Genomic DNA, 25,987 nt, shown 5'->3' on the forward strand with positions numbered 1-25,987 from the left:
TGCTCCTGGCATTGTGCTGGACAAGTCTTGGCAAGCACATCGAGGCTGCTCCCACTGCTTCATCTGACATAAGCACCCCTCATTCAACATGCATGTCTATGACATCTTTCCTGCACAGACACTTATATTCAGCTAATACATGACAAAGCACAAGGGCAGTGGCTCACCATGACATTGGGTTGGGCTCCCATCTAAAACGGAGCTTCTCAAGATGTCACTGCAGGGGTTAACTTTGCCTCCTTTGCCTGTGCCCTGAAGCAATGTATGCTCCTCTATCACTCCCTGTTATTGGATTCCAGAAGGGAACAAGTTGTATCCATTTCAGGATTGTACTAAGCTGCTTTCTTATAACAAAAAACAGGAGACATTCATTACATACGAGTTTCCTGCTTGGGTTAGGAATTGGTACCCATTGAATCTAACAAGTCTGCAAATCCTGCCTAACACCAAATAACAGAGCACAAGACAAGCCTCCACATGTGTTTATATGTACATAAACCCCTTTAAGCCTGCATAGTTTTACAAAATCAGGGTGATTTATGGTATAGTGGAATAATTCTGAACAATTTTTTTGGAAAATAGAAAATAAGTCTTGATAAAATAAGATTGATAATTCGGCAATAAAACCTTTCCTGAACTTAGGAGCAAGTCATTAGTTAGAAATACTTGAGGATTCAGTATACTTTAGATATGCTTGAGGTCTGTTCTTGATCTTATCCTTATATAAATGGATACTTAAATATCACTGGCTTCATTAAATTTAACTGCATATATAAATATTGTGCTAAATTTCAGCCTGATGCTAATTCTCCATTAAAATTAGTGAAAAGTGGGCACAAAATACTGTTAAATCAAAATGTTAGAGCCCTAACGCTCATTTTGCATTAGTATAATTTCCTACCTGGGGTCTGGATGAAGGATAATCAAGTCTGTAGAATATAAATAGATTTCTATTGAACTTCAAGTAAATGTTAATAATGCAAGTCAATAACAGAGAGCAGCTTACTCATCTCTCTGTTCAGCAAGCAATGGACACTGTAGTCCCTATTCCTCGGAGAGTTTCTATGTTCATGTCAATTTTGCTGTGAGGTTCTGAATTTTTCTAGTTTGCCATCTCAGGGTCAGACCTACTAACCCCCAGCGGGATATAATTAGAGATGGCCAAAGGAGCTGGAGAAGACACTGCGGATAATCCAGTCTGACAATATGCTGAGGAGGGCAGCAATACAGAAGCACAGGAGGTAGAATTCAGAATATTTAGTGGGAAATTATCAGTCCGTTAAGCAGCTGGACTATGGCTTCAATGATATAGCCATAGTCATGACATCCCATAACCTTTGTGCTTTTCATGCAGTTCATGCATGAATATTTAGAAATAAACCTTTGATTTAGGTAGACTCTGTTTTATCTCAGCTTGGTTTTGTAAATGTTGAGAGATGACAACCTTAGCTGAAATCCATCAGTATAGCAGGTGCTCAGCATCTGTGGAAATCAGTCTCCCTATGAAATATTAGACATATAGCCAGGACCTCAGTAGTAATAATTTAACAAGAAGACCTGTATTCCCTTTTATTCTTTTGTATATATTAAAATTCATTTCAGACAAGGTAAACTGAGTGCCATTGAATTTCTGAACCCTGCATATACGTCAAAATTTAAAAAATGTGTTCCTCCTCCTTCTTTCTTCTCCATTCTCCCCCGCTTTTTCATACACCTCTTCTTCTTCCAACTTTGAAAACTAGAGAACAAGTGATTTGAGCTGCAGCCTGAAAAGCAGATCTATCTGAGAAAAAGTGGATGCATTTTCAGAATCAAGACATTTTTTGCTAAACATATTTGGGCCAAAGAATAACAAATAACAAAACATCAGTGTATTTTTAATGCATTTCTGTCATCTGGATATTTTTCAGGATTCTTTTCCACATTTTCAGGACTGATGAATATTTATTTTCTCTTCCATCATTCCTGCTGAACCAAAGTAGCATGAGCAAAATCACACAGATGTTTCCCTATGAAGTATACCTTATGGGCAGTAGTAGCAACCTGCTTATTTCTTATGTTTAAGAAAGAAAACCCTTTGGTCTAATGACATTGAACTTATGGGAGGTTTAGTGAACTTTCTCCATAAAACTGTGTCACAGTTTCATTTCATACCCACTGTGAGATTTCAAACAAATGGAAATAATGTCTTGTATCCATGGTAACAAATGAGATACACTTTACCTGATTTTGAGATGGAAACTGAATTAACTTGTCACTGCTGCATAGGTGGTATTGCCTTCAATTTATTTCTATATGAGAACACACATACCAAGCAGATCACTTTTTGAATGGCTCTGGTTTTCCAGCAGTGTTTGGTATTCTCTAACAAAGTCTGTGATCACAAGGAAGGATGTTTTAGTTATAACAATTTTTACAGTACTTCACAGCACAGCTGTAAGAATTTTTTAAATCTTGTCTCTCGGTCTGAAATGTTTTACCAGATACATGACTTTAGGTAATGCAGAAAATATCACTTGGTAGTGTTGCTTAATGCTTACCATTATAAGACTCAGTTTTTAGTGGGTATCTAGTATCTCCTAATGTTAACCATTTGGGTTAGCATACTCTATGTGGAGGTGCAAACAGAATCCGTTTGAAAAAAATCTCATGTTTTAACCATTCCAAGAACAAAGCATGAAAACTATGCTTTTCTTCTTTGTTGTCCACCAAAGAAAATTCTTGAGGAACTGCACTTTCCATCTTTATGCTTTGATACAAGGACTCAGAATTTGACAGTGAGTCTCTATTGAATTAATGATGTGGTTTCCATATCCTTTATAAAATCTGTCTGAAACTGATATTGTTAACAAGCCTTTGAAAAATGTCAGCTTGCCATGTAGGAGATGGCACTCATTAACATATATCCAACTAAATTTGGGATTTTTACTGGTCATCTGGGGTTGTTCATGAACCACCTCTATAGCACAGCCATCAGTGCAATGTTTTAAGCCTCAAGCTAGTCCTAAATCTACAGAGCACACCTCCTTTAGCATGGCTCTCTAATTGAACAAGTTAGTTCCACCTTTTCATCAGGCTTAATTGGCCAAGGTATGGGGCCATGCTTGCATAGCTGTACTGATTCCTGAACAAGTTCATTTGCCAATAGACTGGTAATTCTGCACAGTGCTCCATTGCATCATGTAAATGTATGATAATGTTCTTTCCTCTCACAACTCCCTGATCGGCTGAATTTAAGCTCCTGCAGGCTAGGGTATCATCCTGAAATCCCCATTTAAATCATGCTTCCACCTACGTTTTCTCCATGAAATGTACATAAGTGCTTACAGTTCTGCTATCGCACATGCTGAGGTGTATCTGGGACATTTAAGAGGCACCTCATTGCCCTCATCCCCTAAGGGGCCTGATTCATTAGCTGAGCTCAGGTTCATACTCCTAACACACAGCAACAGCACTCGCTCCGCTTCGTTAGCAGTGATGCATTAAAGCCTAGCCATGGGGTTATTGCATGAGCAGGGGATGCATGGGGGTACCTCTCCTAAATTAATCCTCAGGGTAGAAAGCAAGAACAATAGGAACATTTGTGGATGGTAGGTGTAGGGCTGACGTAGAGTCTGATACACTGCTGCAGGTGCCACCAACTCTGTTAGCTCAAGACGTCTCAGAAGGGGACTGAACATATTCTGGCCCTGCTGATGACCCGCCTGGGGTGTCACTCTGATGTAGCATCAAGAAAGTCCTCTTTTGTCTTGTCTTCTTTTTTCCCCCAAAAAAAATCAGTTTCACTTGAACAGCAATGCAGATTGTGAACCTGAGCACTCAGAAGCCAGGAATTGCCAGAACTGTGTATTTTGCTCCGTATACCTCACAGACCCTGCCCTGTTTGATGCTGCAGACAGAGTACATGGTTAATCATCACCTATTCAATACCTTCCTGTCCTTGCTGTTCAATATGCAACTCAAGGTCTTACTGCAAAGGCCACATTGCTCCTAACATTTCCTACATACTGAGGACTAGCTTTTGCAGTTTACTAATCATTAAGCATTTAAAATAAAGAGCACATGCATCTGAGACCTATACACCCTTTTTTAAAGGGCTCTGATAAATGCCAGATGACTAGCAGTCATTTCAGGCTTTCAGTGTTCCTCCAGGGAAGGACAGTTTGGTCTGTGATACGCCTCACTGTTGTGACTTGGAGGGTGAGAAGAGCTGCTCGAGTGCATCACACCTCCCTCCTTACACTTTGCTCCCTCGAGGGAGGATGGCCAGGGTACATATTTGGTGATGAGGACTGTGGATTGCACACAGCTTCCACGGTCACTGGGAGCTGGATTAGGACCCTTTTGTCTAAATGAGATGGCACAAGGCTTTTTAATATAGATCATATACCTTTGATATTTAGTAGTCAGTCTTAGTAGAAAAGCCAGAGGTAGCTAGTGTTGGCCTCACTGTGCTGCCTTGAAAAGGAATTGGATTTCTGCCATTCCCAGCTACTGGAGCAGAGCTAGTCCATTTTCTGATGTCCCTACTGAGTTAGCAGATATTTTTTTTTTTTTTCCTAAAGGCAAAGATAGCATTGCTCAGGTCTTTCCTCTTCTATCCTGTACAAAAAGTAGTTTTCTCATACGAGTAATGGAAGAACTGACTATTCCCACAGTCCACTCACTTTCAGTGGGAACAGGGAGGAAAAGCATGTTTCTGTTGGGAAGTTTCAAGAGCTAGTAGGATAAAGCATTATGAGACTTTTTCCATATGACTCTTCTAACCAAACTACTACCTATTACATTCCAAAAAACCTCAGCTGGCATTTAGGTCTGCAGCTCCCAGATCCTTCACAGGTGTTGTTAACTGTCACAGCCATTCCTTTCTCTCACATACAAACATTCTCAAGTGTCAGAAGTCAGACACATATGCTGTTGGCTCAAAATTGCCAGATCTGGTGCCATGTGAGAGCCATGACCATTATAACAACTATTTACCTTTAAATATACGGCTTCTAGTAGCAGTTTAGCACTGATATTAACATCATTGTTGAATAGATGGAGCATGTTATGTCTGTATTTATTAATACAGCCTAAATGCAAAGGATTTATAGGGTTTTTTTATCTACATACCTTTTGGTCACCAAACATCTATTCAGGATATAACCCACCCAATGTACTTACACACAACTGTAAACTGATTCTTCTCCAAATGCAGTATTAAAGAGAAGAGTAAATAAAAGGGACAAGAAAACATTATCCCTTGTATTTGTGTTTTACATGCTGAATAAACAGACCAGAATAATTAAGTTGGAAATTATTTTTATTACTGCTCTTGCAGTATGAATTCCAGTTAGATCATTCTATTTTCCTATAAAAGCGGCACTGGAGTAGTAATGGCAATATTGATCAACACTGATATTTTTATAGGGAACAGGTACAAGATAAGTGTGAGGGACTACAACTAATATCCAGATGTTCACTTCAAGGCCTGTCTACTCTTGTCTCACCCTTATGGTTGATATTTGGAAACTGGTTAAGAAATATGTCTGCTCCCATGACAGAGAGAAATGTTCCCATAAGTATTAAATTTGTTCCCTTGTGCTTTTCAGGGCCCTGTACAGCACTGTTCATGTTCAAACTTCCAGCAAATACTTACTCTTTCAGATTATATTAAAAAAAAAGAGTAGCTGGCAATTAAGTGCTAATTATTTACCAGATCTCAGACAGGCCAAATGGGTTCTTCTCTGTGTTTAATGACCTTTCCTTATTGAAAATACTGCTTAATTTCCCACTTCTGCCACCACCACTTCAACAATATTATGGGAAGTGTAAATAAGACCCCACAGATGCTCTAAACACCTATTCTTGATAGCTGTTCTAGTGGTAAGATGTGGCATCACTGACCGATGCCCAGGCTGCAATCAGCAGCCCCCGGCCAACCTTCCCAGTTTATATACTGAACATGACATTCTATAGGATATCCCTATGGCTAGCTTGGGTCAGCTGTCCTGGCTGTGCTCCCTTCAAGCTTCTTGTGCACGTGCTCGCTGGCAGAGCAGGGGAAACTGAAGAGCCCTTGCCTTAGGGTAAGCACTGCTCAGCAACAGCTGAAACATCCCTGTGTTATCAACGTTATTCTCATACTAAATCCAAAGTAGTAACAAGCTACTAAGAAGAAAATTAATTCTATCCCCACTGAAACCAGGACAACTGCGCATCATAGTGGGTGCAGACTGGTTGCCTTGAAGGACAGATATGAAGGCAGAGGGAACATGACACTTATCTGGGATCAGCTCTCTTTCTTTGATCAGGATCAGAGCAAATTGTAAGCCCACTTGTCTACTCACCTATTGCCAGTAAAGTCAAGGGCTATGCAATATGCCCATCATCTCATTTAGCAAAGGTGGGAGGGAGCTTTATTTACGAGGTGCAGTAGACTTTGTTCAGACCTCTCTCATCCACCATCAAAATCAAAGGCCTTGTGTAATCTGCTGTGAAAGTCATATCCCAGAGAGGGATCCCTGATGTTAACGCTAAGTATCTATTAGCAAACTGGGAGAATTTAACTTCTGAGAGGAGGGATTGATTCTGTAATGTTCCTAAGGACTTGTCTTTTCCTCATTTGCTGCAAAAGTCCATAGCTGACTAAAGAGAACTTGTCTTTCTTGAGGAGCAAGACATATTCTTTAAAATTACTTGGCAAAGGAAGGCTGTGGACTGGCTCTTAAGTCATTCATTGTGCCACCCATGTTCTTTCATCTGCTGTCCAACCCCTAACACTGCTTTTTGTGGCTAATGTGGCTGAATTACTATGCCTTGTAGAAACAGAAAGAAATTGAGAGCTCATTATCTGATATCTATTAGGTATTATTCAGAATCACAGAATAACATAAGTCAGAACGTATGCCTGGAGGTCACGTACACCGACCCTCTGCTCAAAGCAGGGGCAGCTCTGGAGTTGTCTCAATTTTGCTCAGGACATTGTCCAGCTATGTTCTCAGTACCTCCATGGGTGGAGAGTCCACAGCTTCTCTAAGGCCTTATTCAAGTGATTGGCCAACCTCATGGTGGATTATTTTCCTTATATGTAATAGAAATGTTCCTTGCTGAATATGAGTCTATTCACCTTCAGCCCTTATCCAGGAAAAGCCTGACCCCATCTTCTCTGTAACCTCCCTTTAAGTAGTTTCAGTGTGTCTGTATCCACCTGTCTGTTTTCTCATTTGGCATATTTCTCGGGTTCAGTCCTGCCTGCTCCTAGTCTGAGCAAAGCTGTAGGACCTATGCAGTCAATCTAATAGCAGGGAAGGGGAGCATGGTAAACATCTCCCTGAGGAAGCAGCTGGGCAGAGTTTGTCAGTAGTGCCATTATATGCACTCACACATCATGTGTGTGTCCAACTCCCTGGCCCCCTCGGAGGTGGTTAACCTGTGGAGCTAACATGTTCAGCATGGTCTTTGCCTCTGGCCAGCGAGCCAGGAAACCCCACTTTGCAGGTGGGTGCCCAACAAGCAGGAGCTGGGCTGTTGATCCATGTGCAGCTCTTCACCAGCCCAGGGCTGGGGGGTCAGGGCTGGATTGAAAACCTCATGATCCATCCATCCGTGTAGTCCCAATGACACAGGCAGTCCCTGAGAGGTGGGAGGGTTGAGAAACATTGTGCTATGACACTGTATTTCTTTTTACTCCCTTAAAAAAATCCACAATCATACTCTATTTTAATAATGCCTTGTCACACATTACGATGGCATGTGTATTGCCCCTACTGCTGCAACATGGCTAATTTCCTTGAGGGCTCATTTCTAAAGCTTCTTTGACTTGTCTTTCATATTCTCCTGTTTCCTTGGTGATTTGTCTGGCCTCATCAGTGTCTTGTTACTAATGCATATTTGCTCAGCTGGGAAGTCACTTTCTCATTATTCAAGCCTGCCATGTGCTGGCCATTTGTGATATGAAATCTTGTCTGTTTTACAAAAAGAGAAAAACACTCTTCCAGACTGTCCATGGAAGTACTGGGAGAGGGATTTGTATTTTTATTTTGCCATTGCCTGTGTACCTGAGATTTCATTTTGATTCATTCTTTTCCTTCTACCGAAGGAAGATTATGAGAAGAAATATTTAACATCCTTCCCCTCCGTATTTGTGAACAGCTTCTAAGAATTTTGGAACACTTTCCTTGCTGATTTTTGTCGTTTTCCATTTGGCAAACTAACTTCTTTTTCTGTCTGTAAAATAAAGTTAGAAAAGACACAGCAAGTTTTACATAAGGAAAAAGAAGATAATAAAACCGTAGGAATTGCTAGCATAAGTGAATGTTTTAAGTTTTAGGTGAACCCTGCAGTCCTTTCAATGCCTGTGATTTCATACTTTTCAGATCTTGGATTCTAGCGTAGTTTAGGGGAAAGACCTGCACTTTTACATGTGAGAACTACTTCCTGGGGTTCCTGTTTAGTGTGCAAGCCTTGATTTCATCGGGACTGAAAAAGTTAGCCTTGGTTGGGATACATCCTGCCTATTTGAGGCATGTAAGTTTTGCCTTCATTTCAGGTGCCTAGTGCGCCAGATGCCCCCGTTTTTCCTGTATAGGGATATATTCCATATAGATAGTAAGTGGAGAGTAATATGCTGCCCCCAAACGTTGTATGGATAGGAGAATTTAGTCTGTCTAACTTCACTAGGTGTATAAGATGGCCATTCAACTGAGTTGGCATTCAACTGTGTGAGACCATCCCTCTTTGACTAATATTTCAGAATAGTTTGCCACAGATCTTTTCTGGACACTCTGCAGCTACTCCAGATATGGGATTGAGAGTCTGTGCCTCCTTCCCGGGGCAGAACAGGCTGGGTTTGCTGAAACTGCCTGCACAACCCACGATCAAAGTCAGCGCTCCCACCTCAGAGATGGTCCTTTGTCTGCTGTACTTCCCTTTCTTTTAAGGTCTTTGTAACCTTATCATATTTCATTTCAAGCAGCTGTAGACAAAACTGTAACCAAAATAGCAGGGGCAGGACCATTCAGCAGTATAACTGCTAAATTTGTGGCAAATGCTGGTTTTCCTTTTTCATTGTTCTGTCAGACTTACAGTATCTTAAGTACAGCCTCAGGCCCTGTGGTCTCTTCTGATCTGCCTCTCTTTTCTTGGCATGCTAAGCTGATGGTTTCATGCTGGAAACCATGCTTTCCTTCTGAGACCCTTCTCTGTCCTGCTAGGCTCGGTGTATGACCACACTTCTAGATATGTCCTAATTTATATTTAAATGTACACATGTAACACTGCCTTTTGGGGAGCAATGAAGAACTGTGGGCAGGGAGGAGGAGAGGAAAGAGAAGGCGTATTTGATGGCTGCACACTGGTACACAACAGCAAGCTATTACTTTCCCTTTAGGGCTTCTCATATATTTCGAGGCACTGTATGTTGTTTGGTTGTTAGCATTCTTGGCCACACTGGCACTGCATTGTACACAGTCTGAGTAATTCAGATGGCTTCAATAATGCCATCTATATTTAATGTTTCAGAAGCTGTGAAGATTGGTTTAAGATGGTAATTTTCTGTCTGCGCTTTTGAGTTCTACGCAATATGGGTAGTACTGAACTGTCTCTGACAGAGATTTATCATTGGAGGTGGGAATGTGTGAAAAAACAAAATAAAACACACACACCCTTCCCCCATTATGAAGAAATTAGCTACCCGCTTATGCAGGGAGGATTTGGTCCTCATGGATGAAGGAAGCTTAACACTGGAGCGTGATATTTACCATTTCTATACAGAGCAACTCCAGAGCTGGCACTGGCAACAAGCAATGTCTTGGGGCATTTTTTGTCTAAACTGCACTGATTGATCTCTGGACAGACACAACCTGTAGGTTAATTCTTTCTCCTTTCCTTTCTCCTCTCTTGAAATGCCAGTAAGAGGATATCAGTGATACCTACCAGTCTGATCTGGACCTACTACACAGCTTCATCTCTTAGGGTCAGCCTGGCAACCATGTTTTGGTTGCACGTAGACCAGCCGAGCATCTGGACTGGTGCTGGTGAAGTTCTAGGCTGTACAGATGTCTCTCTCCAGGACCCTCAGAGCTGTGAGAAGCACCATGAGATGCTTTTCTGCTTCCCGACCCTGGCGTTTTGGCTCAGGGAAAAGACTCTTGCATAACTTGCAGGGGACCCTCAAAGACTGTTGGAAGACAACAGAAGAATGAGCCAGGTATTTCCTGGCTGTGAAACCGAGAAGTCATTCCTTTGCCAGGGGAAACCGGGGAACTGCTGGCTGAATGCCATGGCTGTGCCACAAAGCTGGGGACATCAGGGCTTAAAGGAAATGGCCAGAGAGGTGAGACAAGATTGAAGGAAGGGATGTTGATATCTGTGCTGGCATTAGCTGTGAGAACAGCCAGCAGGATATAACAGGTGGAAAGCAGGGTAGCAAATGCTGCATGGGTAGGTGGGCACAGGGGGGAAAGTTGGGTGAGGTTGCAAAGTGGGTGGAATAGTATCAAGAGTACAAAATGTCAAAACCAAGAAGAAACATGTTTTATTTTAATTGATTATGGTGTGTACTTGCAAGCAATCTGAAGGGCAGAATATCTATAGGATCAATTTTTAATAAACACATTTGTGAGAAAAACAAAATAATTCTGAAAAATTAAATACTGTAATCTTGGTATCATTCATTACAATCTTTATGGAGAGACTGTCTGTTTATATGCAGGCATGTCAGCAGTCCCAGTTACGAAACTTGCCTCATTCCTGCCAGTATAAGATCCTCTTCCCATTTGCATCTAACTTTGCCAAACATCACGTGTTTCTGCTGAAATTTTCAGGCTGTTCATCTGTCTTAGGTTGATATTTTTTTCAGTCAAATCTATTTCTTCATTTTCCAAGTTGAGACTAGAGAGGAAAAATACAGTCTTTGGCAGGTATGACTCCTTGTTACAACTTCTTGGTGGTGGCATCAGTCACTCAGGACAAAGAAATCTCAGAACCTGACCCATGCAAAATTAGAAGATTCTGCAGCTTTTAGAGATAAATTTGAGGGAGTAAAAAAAAAAGAAAAAGAAAAAAAAAAAAAAGGTTAAACCCCCAGGGAATGGCTACATGGTTTAAACAATTATGACATCTTTGTGGTTGGATGGAAAGGTCCCAGTTCTGAGTTCTGTGAATGAAAAACCTTATGTGTGACTGGGAATACAGTACCTTAGTTACAAATACTGTTTTCCCCATGAAAATAAGACTCATTTTCTCTCTTTGAAAATAGGAGCCCATGCACACACAGTAAGCTTACAGTAGTTGACGGTTTAACCATTAAGACTGCTGGAAGGTTTTATCTCATATCAAGTGCTTTGCAGCTCATACCGCAACCAGAATCCTCACTCTTAACCCAGAGAAACTGAGCATGTTGGAAATTTTCCTGGGATTCCTGTTCCTGGCTGGTCCAGAGCCAAGTACAAAGATGAAGAGCAGGGAACATCTTTAGTGCTCTCAGAGGGTGTCTTCCACACCACTTCCTCCCATGCTCGGTCAGTTTTGGAAAAAATGCCTCAAACTAAAACCAGGAAAAGTTGAGATCAAAGGAAGAGGGATACAATTAGACTAAATCACATTGGGGGATCACAGTGGGAGATCTGAAAATAAAATAGTGTAAGTTTATAAGCTGATCTGCAGTATGTAAAACTTGGCCATGGCGGAGCCGTGGGGAGCGGGTGGGTGGGATGGGGAAGGAGTTTTCAGTTCTGGCAGAAATGTAACAAGTTCAACCCAGAAGTGAAAATTGGTTTCCCATGCGTAACAGTCATTCAGAGTGAAAAAGCTTTCCAGGGGCAGGGAAGGACTGAAAACTGACTTGAGATCTCCCAGATGGGAGTTTATATTGTCCAGAAGAATGTGCTGTATGGTTTCTCCCAGAAGCTGGAGTAAAATCTCTGAACCAGGGTGAAGGTGCAGTCTGGTGGTGATGTTCTCCTTGGATATGCATGGCTATGCAGTTCCTTTAAGAGGCTGTGGAGCAAACAAGATCTCTTGTGAGATCCCCCTCAGACTCCCAAGTACTTGTAACACTGCACTGAGATAATGAAGATAATTAAGTCCCATGCTTCAAGGTTTCAGCTGATTGCCTGGAGACAAAAAGAGGAGCTTTCCTCCCCCGATACATAATCAGCTAGATGCATTCCTGTCTTTGTATGAAGATCATTCTGTTCGTTTTGGCTCCTCCCTTTGAATCATCATAGGCTGGGCACACTGGTGAGACATAACTGCTCAGAAAAGACTTTGAGATGGCAGGCAAAAGCTCCTTTCTCTTAACAACCCTTGCCATGTTCAGGTGTGTAAGGTCAAACAGGTTGCAGCTGGGAAGGAGAGGACATTTCACAAGCCCTCATTAGGTGACACATCTGCTTACCAAACCTCAGGTGTCTCAGCTAGTGACCCTTGAAAGGGCTTATGCTATCTTTCTTGTGTCTTGTATGCTCTGCTTCTCTTCCAAGGATTGGAGTTCCTTCTTTCTAAGTTACAGACGTCAGCTAGAGCTATCATGGGTGAAGCTTAATGGTCTGTAGTAACAGGAGGTTATGTGAAGTAACCAAATGGTCCCTTCTGGGCTAAAAAGTTATGAAATGTCTGGAAATCTCTAACTGTGCTAAGGATCTGCATGGGTATCAGTGTGTGAAATATAACAGTATACACAAATTCAGTGTATCTCTGAAAATGTAGGGAGTAACACCCGACAGGCAAGATGAACACAGACCTGAGGTAGCAATCCATCCCTGGTCAAGAAATACCAAAGTAGAGCTTCCCACACAACAGTTGGTTGGGCAAGAGTCTCAGTGGAACAGACCTTCTTATTTCATGTAAAATCTTGAGATTTTATATGCTCTTGTGCTATGGTAGAGTGAATACACATACCTGAATGTCTCTTGAAGGCTCCCAGGGAGCAGTGCAGGTGGCAAGATCCATCAAAAAACTAACCCAGCTGGACTGTAGAGTGTGTGAGATCTAATCAGACATATACCCATGTGTATTTTTACTTCAGTGGCTGAATTAATCCATCATACTGGTGTTCCCTTACAACAGAAATACACTACCAATAACTCCATCAGTGCCTGAAATGTCATCTGTTTCCAAGCAGCTCTGAAAACAATACTGGCAGCAAGTCCTTTGATGCCTGGGACTTCCAGTGCAGTGGAACAAAGCCAGAGACTATTTCTAGTTTTGCTATCTGTAATTTACCAAGATGCTGAACACCAGCAACATCTGTTTGAGTCAGAGTTACCAGTCCTAAGCACAAGCATAAACTGAGCTGTAGATGCTTAGATACATGGTTAGATCAATAACGCAAGTTAGTAAAGCAATTCCTCATTCAAGCAGTCCTTAAAAAGGAGTGTGCTTACAAGCAGTATGTTGCCCCAGTAAAATATAGTTTCCTTTCTTGATCATTAAGTGAAAGCACCATAAACTCCTGTTTAATCTCATGTTTATCTCCTCTTGCTGTTCTGCATGTCTATCATTCATCACATCAATACAAAAATATGTAATTATTTCAGAATTGTCTACTGACCTGCTCTTGACAGTCACAATATATTTATACATAACCTAAAGCTAGCCAAGACCAGGGGACATGGGCTTTTAAAGATGCCCCTACATCCCAGAATTGTCTTCATAAAAATAGGCTTTGGTCATAGCTTTTTGTTTTGACAGTTCAGATTGGCAGTCTTCCTGGCTGATATATTGGTTGTAAGGTGTCAGTTTTCCTGATCTAATAAAATACCACAGCAAGGGGAAAAAAGGAAAGGTTTTGTCTTCTTGGCAACTCAGTGTGAAAGTTTTCTAGAATATTGCTTTGCATAGAATGAAAATGGCTGTGGGCCAGTGTCTAATTATATTAAAGGGCCGTGCTTTTACATTATTTATGTACCATGGTGTTTACCCTAGTATTATTAAAACCGCCGCATATACTTCTACAAATAAGATTTTGGTTCAGATGAATGTGACAGTCACGCTGTGGGTGATATACTGTACCAGGAATTTCTGCTTTAATGCAAGAAATAGCTTAACACACATTAACAGATGCATTACTTGTGGAGCACTGCTGCAGAAGGAGATGCAGATGAAAATAATTTACCTCTGGTCCATTTAGACACAGCAGATTATGCAACAGTAATAAATGTGGGAGCAGACTGCAAAGCATTGTCTGAAATGAGGATTTATCAAACTGAGGATTTAAAACCACTTTGGATCCAAATGATGCTAACCAGAAACTTCTTTTGTTTGTGCAGCAATTGCTGAGCATACAGGAAGAATTAAATAACAAAAAATCCGAACTGGAGCAAGCCAAGGAAGAGCAAACACATACACAAGCAATGCTTAAAGTCCTGCAGGAACAGGTGAGTGTTTCTGGTGGCAGAAGAATGCTGGCTTAGGCATGCTAAGGGGATGGAAGACTCATGGCTTCACCTCCAAAATCCATAGAAGTCTGACCACAGAATATGCTGTGAGCAATAAATAACCTTATGTAGCCTGTGTGTCTGCTTTGATTAGCGTTTGTGAATGCAGCTGAGGCTAACACAGAGTTTGAGGGAACAGTGAAAAAGGACCCTTATTTTATAGTATCCAATACTGAATTTCATGTCTTGAGTAACTTTTCCTCTTACATTGTTCTTCATAGATATCAGTAATGAGTGTTTTTGCTCTGAATTAAAAAAATGTTGTGAGAGTTAAATATCCCTGAAATAAAACAGCTCTTTCTTTTGAGACCAGAATTGGGGGAAAAAAGAAAAAAAAAGAGCTTGGCATGTCCTCTGTTATTCATGCAAATATGAGTAAAGAAAAAACTTTATCATTATGGCACTAAAAAAGTATTAACAAATGCACTTATTCAAGCAGTGAGAAGCAAACCTCTATAAATCTGATTATCACATCTTCTTTGATACTAAGGTGTTCTGTGACACTGAGAAGTGTATTTGATAGTATTGTTTTAGAAGTATGGTAAGATGGATAGTTACACAGCAAAAAGAAAATCTAGTGATAAATCTGTAAATTTGGAGACGAAGCCGGTCATTGTGTGCAAGCATAGTGTGCACAAATATATTTTGTCTTGTATGGACCATGTGGATTGGACTTACTGAAATCACAATCCCCACCTGTACTGCACAGTCTCTGCTTTGAGACCTTATTTGAATCCCTTCTATATAAACTCTGAGCTAAAATATTTGGTGAGTTTGTTAGGTATATGCAGTTTAAAGACTGTGGGATCTGAATTGCTTAGATGGCAGAGATTCAAAATGCTGATGATCCTTATGTTCAGGATTTTTCAGCATGTATGTCTAAATATGTCTGCAGACAGATTTATACATTTAATGTACATATTGGGAAAAATAAATTATGCTTATTTCAGATTTTTTTTAATTCTCATCATGAAAGCTGTGACATTGTTCCCCTTTTAAGTATTTCTCTTTGAATATATCTAGTGACAAATATATTCTAGAAACTAATAATGTAAATTCTGGAAAAAAATGAATCTTTTATGTTCAGATACATGTTTTTTGCACTTATGGTTAGAGAGATAACCTTCTAAATGAGAGCTGATGCAAGACTATTACACAAAATGCCATGAGGAAGAATGAATTTGGTAATGACAGAATCTTTATAAACACAGAATTCACCCAATCTCTTGAGTTAATTGTATCTCATTTCCATTTTTACATGGCATTCAAAGTATAGCGTTATAAAATACTTAGAAAAAATGAAATTGCATGAAGTTATTTTACATCTTGGTAGCAATCAAATGCTGCAAAAACATACAGGAAGATCTGACAATACTAGGCCCCAGCAGGGACCACCAGGGCAGACTTTTGAATCTCTGTAGACTCCTACTAATTGCGAATCAAATGTGCGCTCCTGCTAGGCAGACAGACAAAACAGTAGCTGGAAGAAAGGCAGGATAGATCTGCATTTCTCTTGAGAATTAGCTCTGAAACATGCCTAAGGCCAAGACTGTAAGTAGCCAGAATTCCTAAGGAGTGCTACACAGCAAGCATGCTTCTCCAACAACCCTGAGCCAGTTCCAAAACTTTCCAGAACAGCAGAAGCCCTAGCACTAATGACCTCTACTTGCCAAAGCTCACAGCTTTCCTTTAGAAGTATCACAGTTCATCTGCGTGTTTTATCCACAATGGGTATTGAAAATCATCCGGCCGAGTCAAGTATATATGAACATTTATTTCAAAAATAAATAGCACTGGGCTCCCACCTTGACTGTATGACGTGATTTTGTGACATGCTTGCTAAAGTCTACCTTTTCATCTCAAGCTGGCAGAGGGATCCCACATTGCCTCGCCACGGTCATGTTCACACAGAGGTGCAGCTGTGTCAGAGCATGTCTGCTGGCTCAGCACATCTTATACTGATCCAGTTGCACCAACCCAGCCGCTACCAGGTGGGGACGTCATGCTGGGAGATGTCCTCTTTGCTTGTGCACCATATTGCATTACTGTAGCCAAAAGGCTTCTGGATCAGATCTGGCCCACGCCTGCCAGCTCTGGTTATCAGACAGATTCACACCCACTGGTTTGGGTCAGAACTACCCCACAGTGACATTAGACTTATCAGAGACTTCTAACTCCTCAGCCCTTCTCCTTTCCTTTCAAGAAGGCCCTTAGTTTTTAATGGCACTAGTTCAGTGTTTTCCCTCAGCATACTCTCTGCTGGTAACATCACACTCACCACCAACCTGCAATGGAGCTGGCCTAGAGGGTAAGGCAAGTCCTGTTTATCCAATATTGTATGTTTTTTCTGAGGTTTCTATTCCAACACTTCAGTATTTAGGATGTGAGAGAAGAATAAAATTTAAACTTTAATTTAGAAAAAAATGATGTTGGAAAAAAAGGGACTTTACCCCTTTAACCTGTGGTAATGCAGCTGCACATTTTCTATCCATAAGTTTTCCCCCATTATCTCCACTGGTCCACCTCCGCTTCCTGTTGCAGTGGTCCTAGTGTAGATGTGGATGCTAGCACCTTCTTGCTTGAGCTCTGGCATCCTGTTCAGAGCATGGCATGCGATACAAAAGATGGAGATGCCCAAGCATCCTGTCTGCATTAGATTAACTGGTGGAGCAGTGACAGGGCGATGATAGTGGGAAACCATGGTAGGATGAAAGCCTGCCAGACCAATGGAGGCTAGAGACTGAGCCCACTTCCCCGGTCAAGTGCACATGTGGTTCATGGAGGAGTAGTGTGTCACCAGCAGAACGCATGCGGAGCATTGCCCAAGGAGCTGGCAGTCACCAAGGGGTGATGGCACTTTATCAACCTGGAAAAGGAAAGGCAAAAAGTAAGTAATGAACAGCACTCCTCAAGTGCTCAGAATGTGGCATCAGCGTGCAGAACAATTTTACATACCCGACCATGTTCTTCTGACCTCATATTCAGATGAGTAATTCAGCTGAACTCAACAGGGCTGCTCGTGTGAGGTGAATTTCTATAATGAAGAATTGGCAGAATCGGGAAATGGCTCTTTCAGTCACACTGTGATACAGAAATACCTAATTCTGGTGCTTGGCTGGAAGCAGCCATCTCTGCTTGTTCCTACCAGCCATCCTCTCAGTGAGGTGGTTTCACAAGATGGTTATTTTTTCCAGTGTGGGGAAAACATGTAGCATTCATTGGAAATGCATCACCCTGCTGTCAGTATAAATTGCAGAGTTTTCAAGGGTATTGAAAGATGAATATCAGTGAATTGAACCAGGAGACCTGATGAGTTTGCAGTCCCCAGCTATCCTTTGTAATACTTTATCAAGGACTGCTAGCCCCTTCCCTCTCCATCAGGACTGGTTTAGTGGCTTGAACAGCAGTTCCTAAACCGGTGCATTTTACAGCCTTGCATAATAAGGTATGCAGAGACCATGTCCTGCTTACCTTAATTGTCAGATTGGAAACTGTGAGAAGCCAGGAACTGAGTCATACACAGTTCAGTCATTGCTGCCCCATGGCAAAAAGATGATGAAGGTACCTGTGGTGGTAGTCCACCAATGCTTCTGGGTCAGACACCTAATTGAAACATAATAGTGTTCAATTTCACCTGGATTTTTGGACTGTTGTCATTCAGGATCACAGTTGTGTCATCAACAGTTACATCAACACCAGCTTCTTTGGCAAAAAACAAGGAATGCAGAGGAAAGTTCTGCTTATTGTTCCCCATCTTCCCCCACCCTGCTACCCACCCCCAGATATCTACTCTGAATTAAGTTGGAATAAAAGTATGACTTTTCAGAGATTTTGCCTAAAGAGCAAATGGTTCTGAGCACTTCGTCTAAGTGTACAAACTTCTATGGCTTATAGGCACAGGAGAGCTGTGGTGTCTCCTCCTCTCTGTTTGCTCAGTCACAGGATGAATGACTGTGTATTTCACTGTGGCTGGAGACATGAGGTAGGACATTACTTAGATCTCTCGGGAGTGATTTTTACAACCCCCAGTGTAATCCTGGATTTCCCCCCAAAAGCTAATTCAGGAGGAAAAAAGAAGTTTTGGTTCAGATCATATATTTGGAATTGGCAGTGTCTCGGTTCTTCGTGCCACTGGTTAAATAAAAGAACTGTTCTTCTCAACTTCTTTTCCATCATACCCAGGAGCCATGTCAGTTACTTAGATGCTTCCTCAGGAAGGAAACATACAGTAGCACTTTGGCGTTTTAAACATCTAAAAATATATCATTCAAAAGTAATCATTAGCAAAACACTATTTAGCTAGTGGCAACTTGCAAATATTGTAAAGTTTAAATTAATAGCGACAAGAATGGGAAATGAAATCGTTTATTATTCTTAAGAGCCAATTCTGTGTACTTTTTATGCCTTGAAACTACTTTCTAATCTTATTATTTAAAAAATAATGACTCAGTCTTATTATTTTCTTTTTTTTTTACCCCCAACCTATCAAGCCTTAAGTATGTTGGTTTCAAAATGGTTTGAGCAAAAACTCATTAGAATTATATGCTCCATCTGGTTTTCTCATTGCAAGCTTTATAAAATGCTCCTTCAAATAAATCAAAGATAACAGTGTGAAATACTCAAGTAAAGTGCTTGCTTTGTTCTGTTTTGTTTTTTGTTCACTCTTTGCAGTTAAAAAGTGCCAAGGAATTAGCAGAAATCAATGAACATGATGAATCTCAAGCAAATGTAGGTACAGCTATCTATGCATAGATTTATATATATATATATATATATATATATATGCATGCGTATAGTCTCAATTTACTATTTATGTCTTGAAGCTGATAGAATGGATGAACGATTTGCACATCAGGTTTGAAGTGCCTGTTTTTCTGGAAGCCATAGGTTCAAATCCCAGCAAACTTCATTTCGAGGTAGATAAATTGGGTTCCATGCAATTTACTTTGTAGGATTTATTTGGATGAGACTTTAACAACCAATGTCCTACTTGCTGTATGTGGGTGTTAAAGATACCATGGAAACGACAAGAGAAATGCTTTGCCTTAGTGTCCTGTCCAGGATTACTCAAGCTAAAAAGTTACACTGTTTGTCTCTGTGGCTGCCACTTTGCAGCTGAGCAAGTCTGGCCGGATTTCAGTTCTGAGTGAAGTGATTCATATCCGTGTATAATTTGGAAACAGTTAATTTGCACAAGAGGACTAAATTAATTCACTGGATGATTATTTTGTCCAAAATCGTTTAAGGACTTGTTAAGGTCATGTGTTTTTAAAACCTGCTGCCAAAAACATGCTTCTGTTCTTCCCTTAATAATTGCAGTCACAACAGCAATTTGGATAAGGGGAAAGAGAAAAAAGGAAAACTTTCCTGAAATGTTTGTCATCCAAACTGTCGAGCTTTGTGCTTTGTCATAAACATATGAAAATTAAAATTGATTATATACGGTATCTTCCTCCTAGCCAAGAGAACTAGCAGCAGTCTGAACACTAATATATTTTAACATCTATTTTAGTCAATGTGTTGTCCAATGGCACAGCCAGGAAAACAGTTTTATTTTAAACCTGAATGGAATGCTCAAATTCTGTGGGCTGCTTTGTGATAAGGAAATGTTGTCCTCTCTTTTTTAATCCTTTCCTGAATCTCATTCATTGTGGTCTGTTTCCGCAGTGAAGTCGATAAAGCCTCATAGCTCTGAGCATTTGGACAGGAGACATTCAATATTGTCTGATAGCTCCAACCAATCTGCAATTGCAGTCTGTCTGCACGGTGTCTCATTGCCCCTTTGAAAGATTCTGTTTGCAAACCAAAATAAAGACATTAATCCACCAATGATCTTGAAATGCTCACATTTGCTACCTAAAACCTTGTCATTGTACAACAGCTGGTTGCAGGTTTCCTAAAGGAATTTAGAAATGTAAGACTTAGATACTTTCTAAAGGAACTTGCTTCCTCTCCAAAAATGTGGATAAACCAATGTTTTAAAGGATTGAAGTGTTTTAAAGGAAAATTACCTAACAGCTTCCACTTGTATACATACTCATATATTCATATATATACTCATATGTACAAGGCTCATATATAACTGGATAAAACAGAAGGCCTGAAAGTTTTACTTCTATATAATATAGAAGTTGAAATAGCATTAAAATGAAAATTTTTAATTGCATAAAGAGAGTGTTTTGGTACATCATTCCCAGATATCTAAACCAAAATATTTCAGTATCTTTGGTTAATGGTAGATTTTTCAAAATTTAATATTTTGTTCCAGTTTGTAGTTGTAGGAATTGTTGAAATGCCTGAATTTTCTATAGGATAGAAACTCTATTTTCTGTCCCACGTTTCTATAAGCTCTTCCCATGATGACCTCATAGCAATGTTACCCTCCTAAGAAAAGAAGTCAGTGCCTAAATTAATGGTGAAAAGGGAGACCAGACAGCTACAATTATTAAGTAACAGTTGCAGCCGTGTAATGCAAAAATTATGCCACCATGAAGTCAGAGAAAGCACAGCAGCAGAAATGGAAATCATAGGATCATAGAGTCATTGAGGTTAGAAAGGACTTTTAAGATCATAGAGTCCAACCATTAACCTAACACTGCCAAGCCCACCACTAAATCATGTTTGTAAGTGCCATATCTACATGTCTTTTAAATTCTTCCAGGGATGGTGACTCAATCACTTCCCTGGGCAGCCTGTTCCACTGCTTGATAACCCTTTCAAAGAAATTTTTCCCAACATCCAATATAAATGTTCCCTGGCACAACTTGAGGCCATTTCCACTTGTCCTTGTCATTTGTTATCTGGGGGAAAAGACTGACACCCATCTTGCTACAGCCTCCTTTCAGGCAGCTGTAGAGAGCAATAAGGTCTCCCCTGAACCTCCTTTTTTCCAGGCCAAACACCCTTAGTTCCCTCAGCCACTCCTCGTAAGACTTGTGCTCCAGACCCTTCCCCAGCTCCGCTGCCCGTCTCTGGACACGCTCCAGCACCTCAGTGTCTGTCTTGCAGTGAGGGGCCCAGAACTGAACACAGGGTTCGAGGTGCGGCCTCACCAGTGCTGAGTGCAGGGCAATGAGAAATAGAGAAACAGAGGGAAACAACTGATGTTGAAGCATTTGCTACAGTAATGAACTTTGTAAAATGGTAGTTGAACAATTGTCATTTATATCAAATATGTAGTGCTCAGGTGTTGTGCCTTGCAGGTTGTCTCTCCACATCTATTCTCAGCAGACTTCATGGTTCTTGCCCTTGGCCAGTGTGCAAATCTGAGCTGATCAAAGAGAAAAAGTCTTGGTGGCTCCTACGTGGCTGTTAGTGAACTGTGATGCATATAATGGGATTAGGACATATTTGTTACAGTTGGCAGGCTGAATTCAGCAAGTGAAATACCTCTACATGCCGAGCAACAGTGGGAGGTGTTGGTAAGGAAAAATGGCAACGTATGTCTATACACTGAACACACAATCTAATCTTCACACTATGGCATATTTAGATTACATACTCTGCAGAAAATCAGGCTCCTAGAAAGGACAGTAGGAACTTTAGGCACACTGCATACACATCAAGAAAGCCCATACTGTAACCTTAAAAAGATTATTTTCTGCAGTCCTCAGGCTTTCTTTTGATGGCACTGCTCTGCATCGTATATTACCTTAGAAAATATTGTTCCTTAAACTAAAACCTGGAAATGTTTTTTTCCTAGCAAAAGCATACAGATAAAAATATATACTTAGACCTGTTGTGGTGTGTCTTCTACATTTCCATTATGTGAGACCATCCTGAAAGGGAAATAAAGATCTGAACACCATTGGAAAAAGAAAAACATCCCTCCTGAAATGCACCCAACCTATAAATGGATGAATCTTCTTTTTTTTTTTTTTTTTTTTTCCCCTCTTGTTTTTTTGCAGGAGAATTGAACACAGTTAACTAAGAGGCTGGAGCAATTGCAGTGTTGCCCTCTCTGCCACGGCAGTTCACACACAAATCTGGGGGGGGGGGGAGGGGAGAACATGAAATTTTAGTGTATTGCCAGTACATCTGTTATTTCCAGAAAGCAAAACCATCTTGCAAGGCTCTGTAAACAGTCCTAAGGGTGTTTCATGAGTGATTTGCCAGGTACATGTAGTAATATTTGTTATGGCTGTTGACATTTCCCAGCAATACTCTATGTCAGGAAAGGCCAAGTGTCAGGCTCAAGCGGTACACAGAGCCCGAGATCCTGGCCTGGTGTTAAGAGAGACTCCGACACCCAGGACTGCCAGAGGTGCTGTCAATGAGTGTTCATTTCCTTCAGCCCTGTGATCAGGAAAAGATTGCTTCTTGCTTCTAATCTGCCCTCCTTTTAATTTCCTTTTCATTGCTGCATATAATGATCTTTAATTCACATCTTCTTAACTGAAGAAAAAACTAATGGCCAATGGGCAATTATAATTTCAGATATAATCCTCTTCCAGGATGTTCCTGGACTCTTGGGACCTGATTAGTCCCAACATGAAAAAAAAAATCTTGCTTGGGAGGTGTGCTCGAGTAGAGAAATTTTGCAAACTGAAAATACTAATCACATGTTTTGCAGCTAACTCTATAAAGGTGATTTAGTCTTTCACTGTTTCTGTAGGTTCAGCGACATTCTGTGGAGCCTCTTATATACAGGTTAATTCCCTGTTTTGATCAAAGATTTCCTTTTTCTCACTGCTGAGTTCAATATACATAGGGCACTGCATACAGAGACAGGGTATAGCCCTGGTGATTCTATCACTGTTTTGAGGGTGGGAAGGTTGACATCCATGGTATCCCTCTATTGCTAATGGAGAAAGGGAGATTATTTTTACACAAGCCTCATATTAGAAGTACTTAGTGATCTTTTAGGAGTTTGGTGCTGTCCCTTGACAGGTATCTGTCTTCCTTAGATAGCTCCTGTGAGTAACTCCTACCCTTTGTAAAAGTACCATAAAATGGTAGACAAGAGTATCAGTCCTCCAAGGTCAGACCACAGTAAGAGATGGGTCATGGTCACAGAGGCATTTTGAATGCCCAGATTGCAATTGCATGGTAAAGTCCTGACTCTGTTTAAGTCAATAATTAAATTACCATCAGGTAAAAAAAAAACCATGGATTTCACCAGATGACTTTTAGGGTTACTTCATTATTGCCAAGGCTTAATAAAATAAATATATTTCAGAGGGTGAAGCTGATTTCACCACAAGGTTTTTTACCAGCTTTTTGTTCTGCTTGAGTTTTATTCGTAGAACAAAGTAATGACTTTGACTTCATGCCTCTAGTTAGCATCTCCAGCAGCTTGGACACAATATTCTGTGGGTTTTTTCTTCAGACATGAAATCAATAATATTGAGAAGGGATGCATTTTTCCATTTGAATGCTTGAAGCTGTTATCAGAGCATTTCTCAAGTTCAACCAAACATCTTACATTTGATGTTGAGTCTTCCCTTAATTTTCCCTCTCTGTATCTGCTTTTCAAGCAGTTACCAGATGATCCCTGACTCTAAGGAGGAGTATATCCAGGGTGAAATATTTCCACCATTTTACTAAATTGCTCACTTTATGCTGCACTGAAAGTGACATTGTTTGTAACTGCACCCTAGTTTTCTCTTTTCACATACTCTGGTTAATCACCGATGATCTTTACCAAAGAGAAGTAAAGACAGCTCTTAAATGAGGCTTATTTTTGCAACAAGCTGGGCAAGGATTTAAGAAGCTAACCCCCTTCAATTTTTGCAGAAGTCTGTAATTCCATCAGACTCATCAGAGTTCAATTATTGCACTTCACTACGCAAACCTTTAACGGAAGCACCCAAGGGTACCTGCAGTGAACATCCCATGTCAGCATATGTGTTAGTACACACCTGCCATAAGATGAGGCACTACCATGCTGACTGCCTCACATCAAACCAGGTGAGATGGAAAGGACCCCTGGACACAAGCAGAGGAGAGGGAGCTAGAAGAGTGCAATGCCTGCTCAAATCATCATCCTAGTGGTTTGAGACTACAGGAGAAAAGTTGGTCACCCTTATTGATGAAGATCCCAAGTGACTGCTGATGGTTTTCCTTTACTTTCTTGATAGTGCAACAGCCATTTCTGCCCACTCTTCAAAAGACTTCAGCTAGCCCACTCTTCAAAAGGCTTGCCTTTCCCAGAACAGCACAGGCTTGTGATAAAAAATGTGCTCAACATGGATAATGTAAGAGCAATTTGGTCCTAAAGTTACAGGCCAGAACACCCCAGTGCAGGGCTTGCACATGTCAGGAAATGAGTGTTTCTTTTCTGTCTGAGCTTCCCGGGTTTGTAAGCCGCAAACCTCAGCCTCAGCAAACTTGCATGTGTCACTTAGTAGCTTTCTTGGCTTTGCTGAGGTCCTCTGGCCTTGCAGCAGGCATTTCTGGAGCACATGGCAGTGAGTAGGTGCTGCAAAAAATGAGGTGATGACAACTGAGGGTGGGGGGAACGTGCTGGCAGTTTTTCCATACCCGAGAGCTCTGGGGTGACATCCTCCACAGAGGATGACAGAAGTTGGGGTTTGCTTCTGTCCTCCACCTGAGAAGGTCCAAAGCTGCATTTTGCAAAAAGAGCGTGGGCTACATGCATTCTCCAGCCCCTCTGTTGTAACTGCTCCCCTTTGCAAGACCGTATTAGGTCAACTAATTCCTTTAAGAAATGCAGTCTAGAGAGGGCAAGCAGGGGTGCAGGGGTGAGGATAACCCCTTGAGGAGAGAGAGGTGTGGGGTTTGTTTTCTTGTTATGGGTGTGTTACATCATTAGAAGAAGGTGCAAGGACCCTGTAACCTGATCAGAGCAGGATGTAAAGACCCCAGGGATTACAAGGACCCGTTTGCTGTCTGGTTCTTCTGTCCTGGTGGGGCCAGGACTAGGGGTGAGGAGTGGCTGTGCCTCTCTTTGCTCCCTGCCTTTTCCATTCCAGGCATTTATTTGTAGTCCTTCCATCACTCATTCCTTCTCATTTCCTTCAATTTAAGGCATGTGGAGTATGATAAATTCAAGCAGCTATGACTGTTCGCAGATCAGCAGCTTTCCTACTTACCGCGGCAGGCATGAGGAATGACCACCTCATGAATTCAATACCGCAAGGCCTGAAAAATAACAGGAGTTTAACTGGCTGTTTAGGACCATGTTATCAAAAAGCCTGCTCAGCCTTCAGAAGTTCTTACACACTGATAGATCAAGTCCCCCTAAGCTCCCCCCTTTGCCGCCCCAGCCCTGGTTCAGCATGTTAAAGGACAGCAATAGAGTTTCATTAGCACAGTGCAGATCTCTCTGCTGGCTGAATCACAGTCTCTGCAGTTTCAGCCACGATCTAACCCTACGGGGAGCAAATGACTACAGCAGACAGAAGTATATTCTGACACAGAGTGTGCTACCTGAAGCAGATCTGGGCTGTAGCAATAACCCCTTCGTTAACGTGCAGCAAGAAATCGCATCACTTCCCTTGTTCCTAATTAAAAGTGTCAGAGTGGCATCATAACTTGGCTTTTGATTGGACTGAATTCCTGTCATCTGAGGGAGAAGAAGAGAGAACTCTGAGACACAATGA

At 41.1% G+C, this 25,987-nt stretch overlaps 1 protein-coding gene across 10 annotated transcripts in view; it reads left to right on the forward strand.

The window, feature by feature from the left end:
- Window positions 1-25,987, forward strand: part of ENOX1 (ecto-NOX disulfide-thiol exchanger 1) — a 392,145-nt gene that overhangs the window by 348,767 nt on the left and 17,391 nt on the right. For 9 of the 10 annotated variants that reach the window (XM_080376795.1, XM_080376801.1, XM_080376802.1 and 6 more), the window contains 2 exons: window positions 14,256-14,363; window positions 19,095-19,151. In XM_080376795.1, the coding sequence (XP_080232921.1) occupies window positions 14,256-14,363; window positions 19,095-19,151 (165 nt within the window). The remainder of the gene's footprint in view (window positions 1-14,255; window positions 14,364-19,094; window positions 19,152-25,987) is intronic. The other variant, XM_080376804.1, reaches the window with a different exon arrangement.

The sequence above is a fragment of the Falco punctatus genome (assembly GCF_963210335.1).
Source record: "Falco punctatus genome assembly, chromosome: 2".
NCBI lineage: Eukaryota > Metazoa > Chordata > Aves > Falconiformes > Falconidae > Falco > Falco punctatus.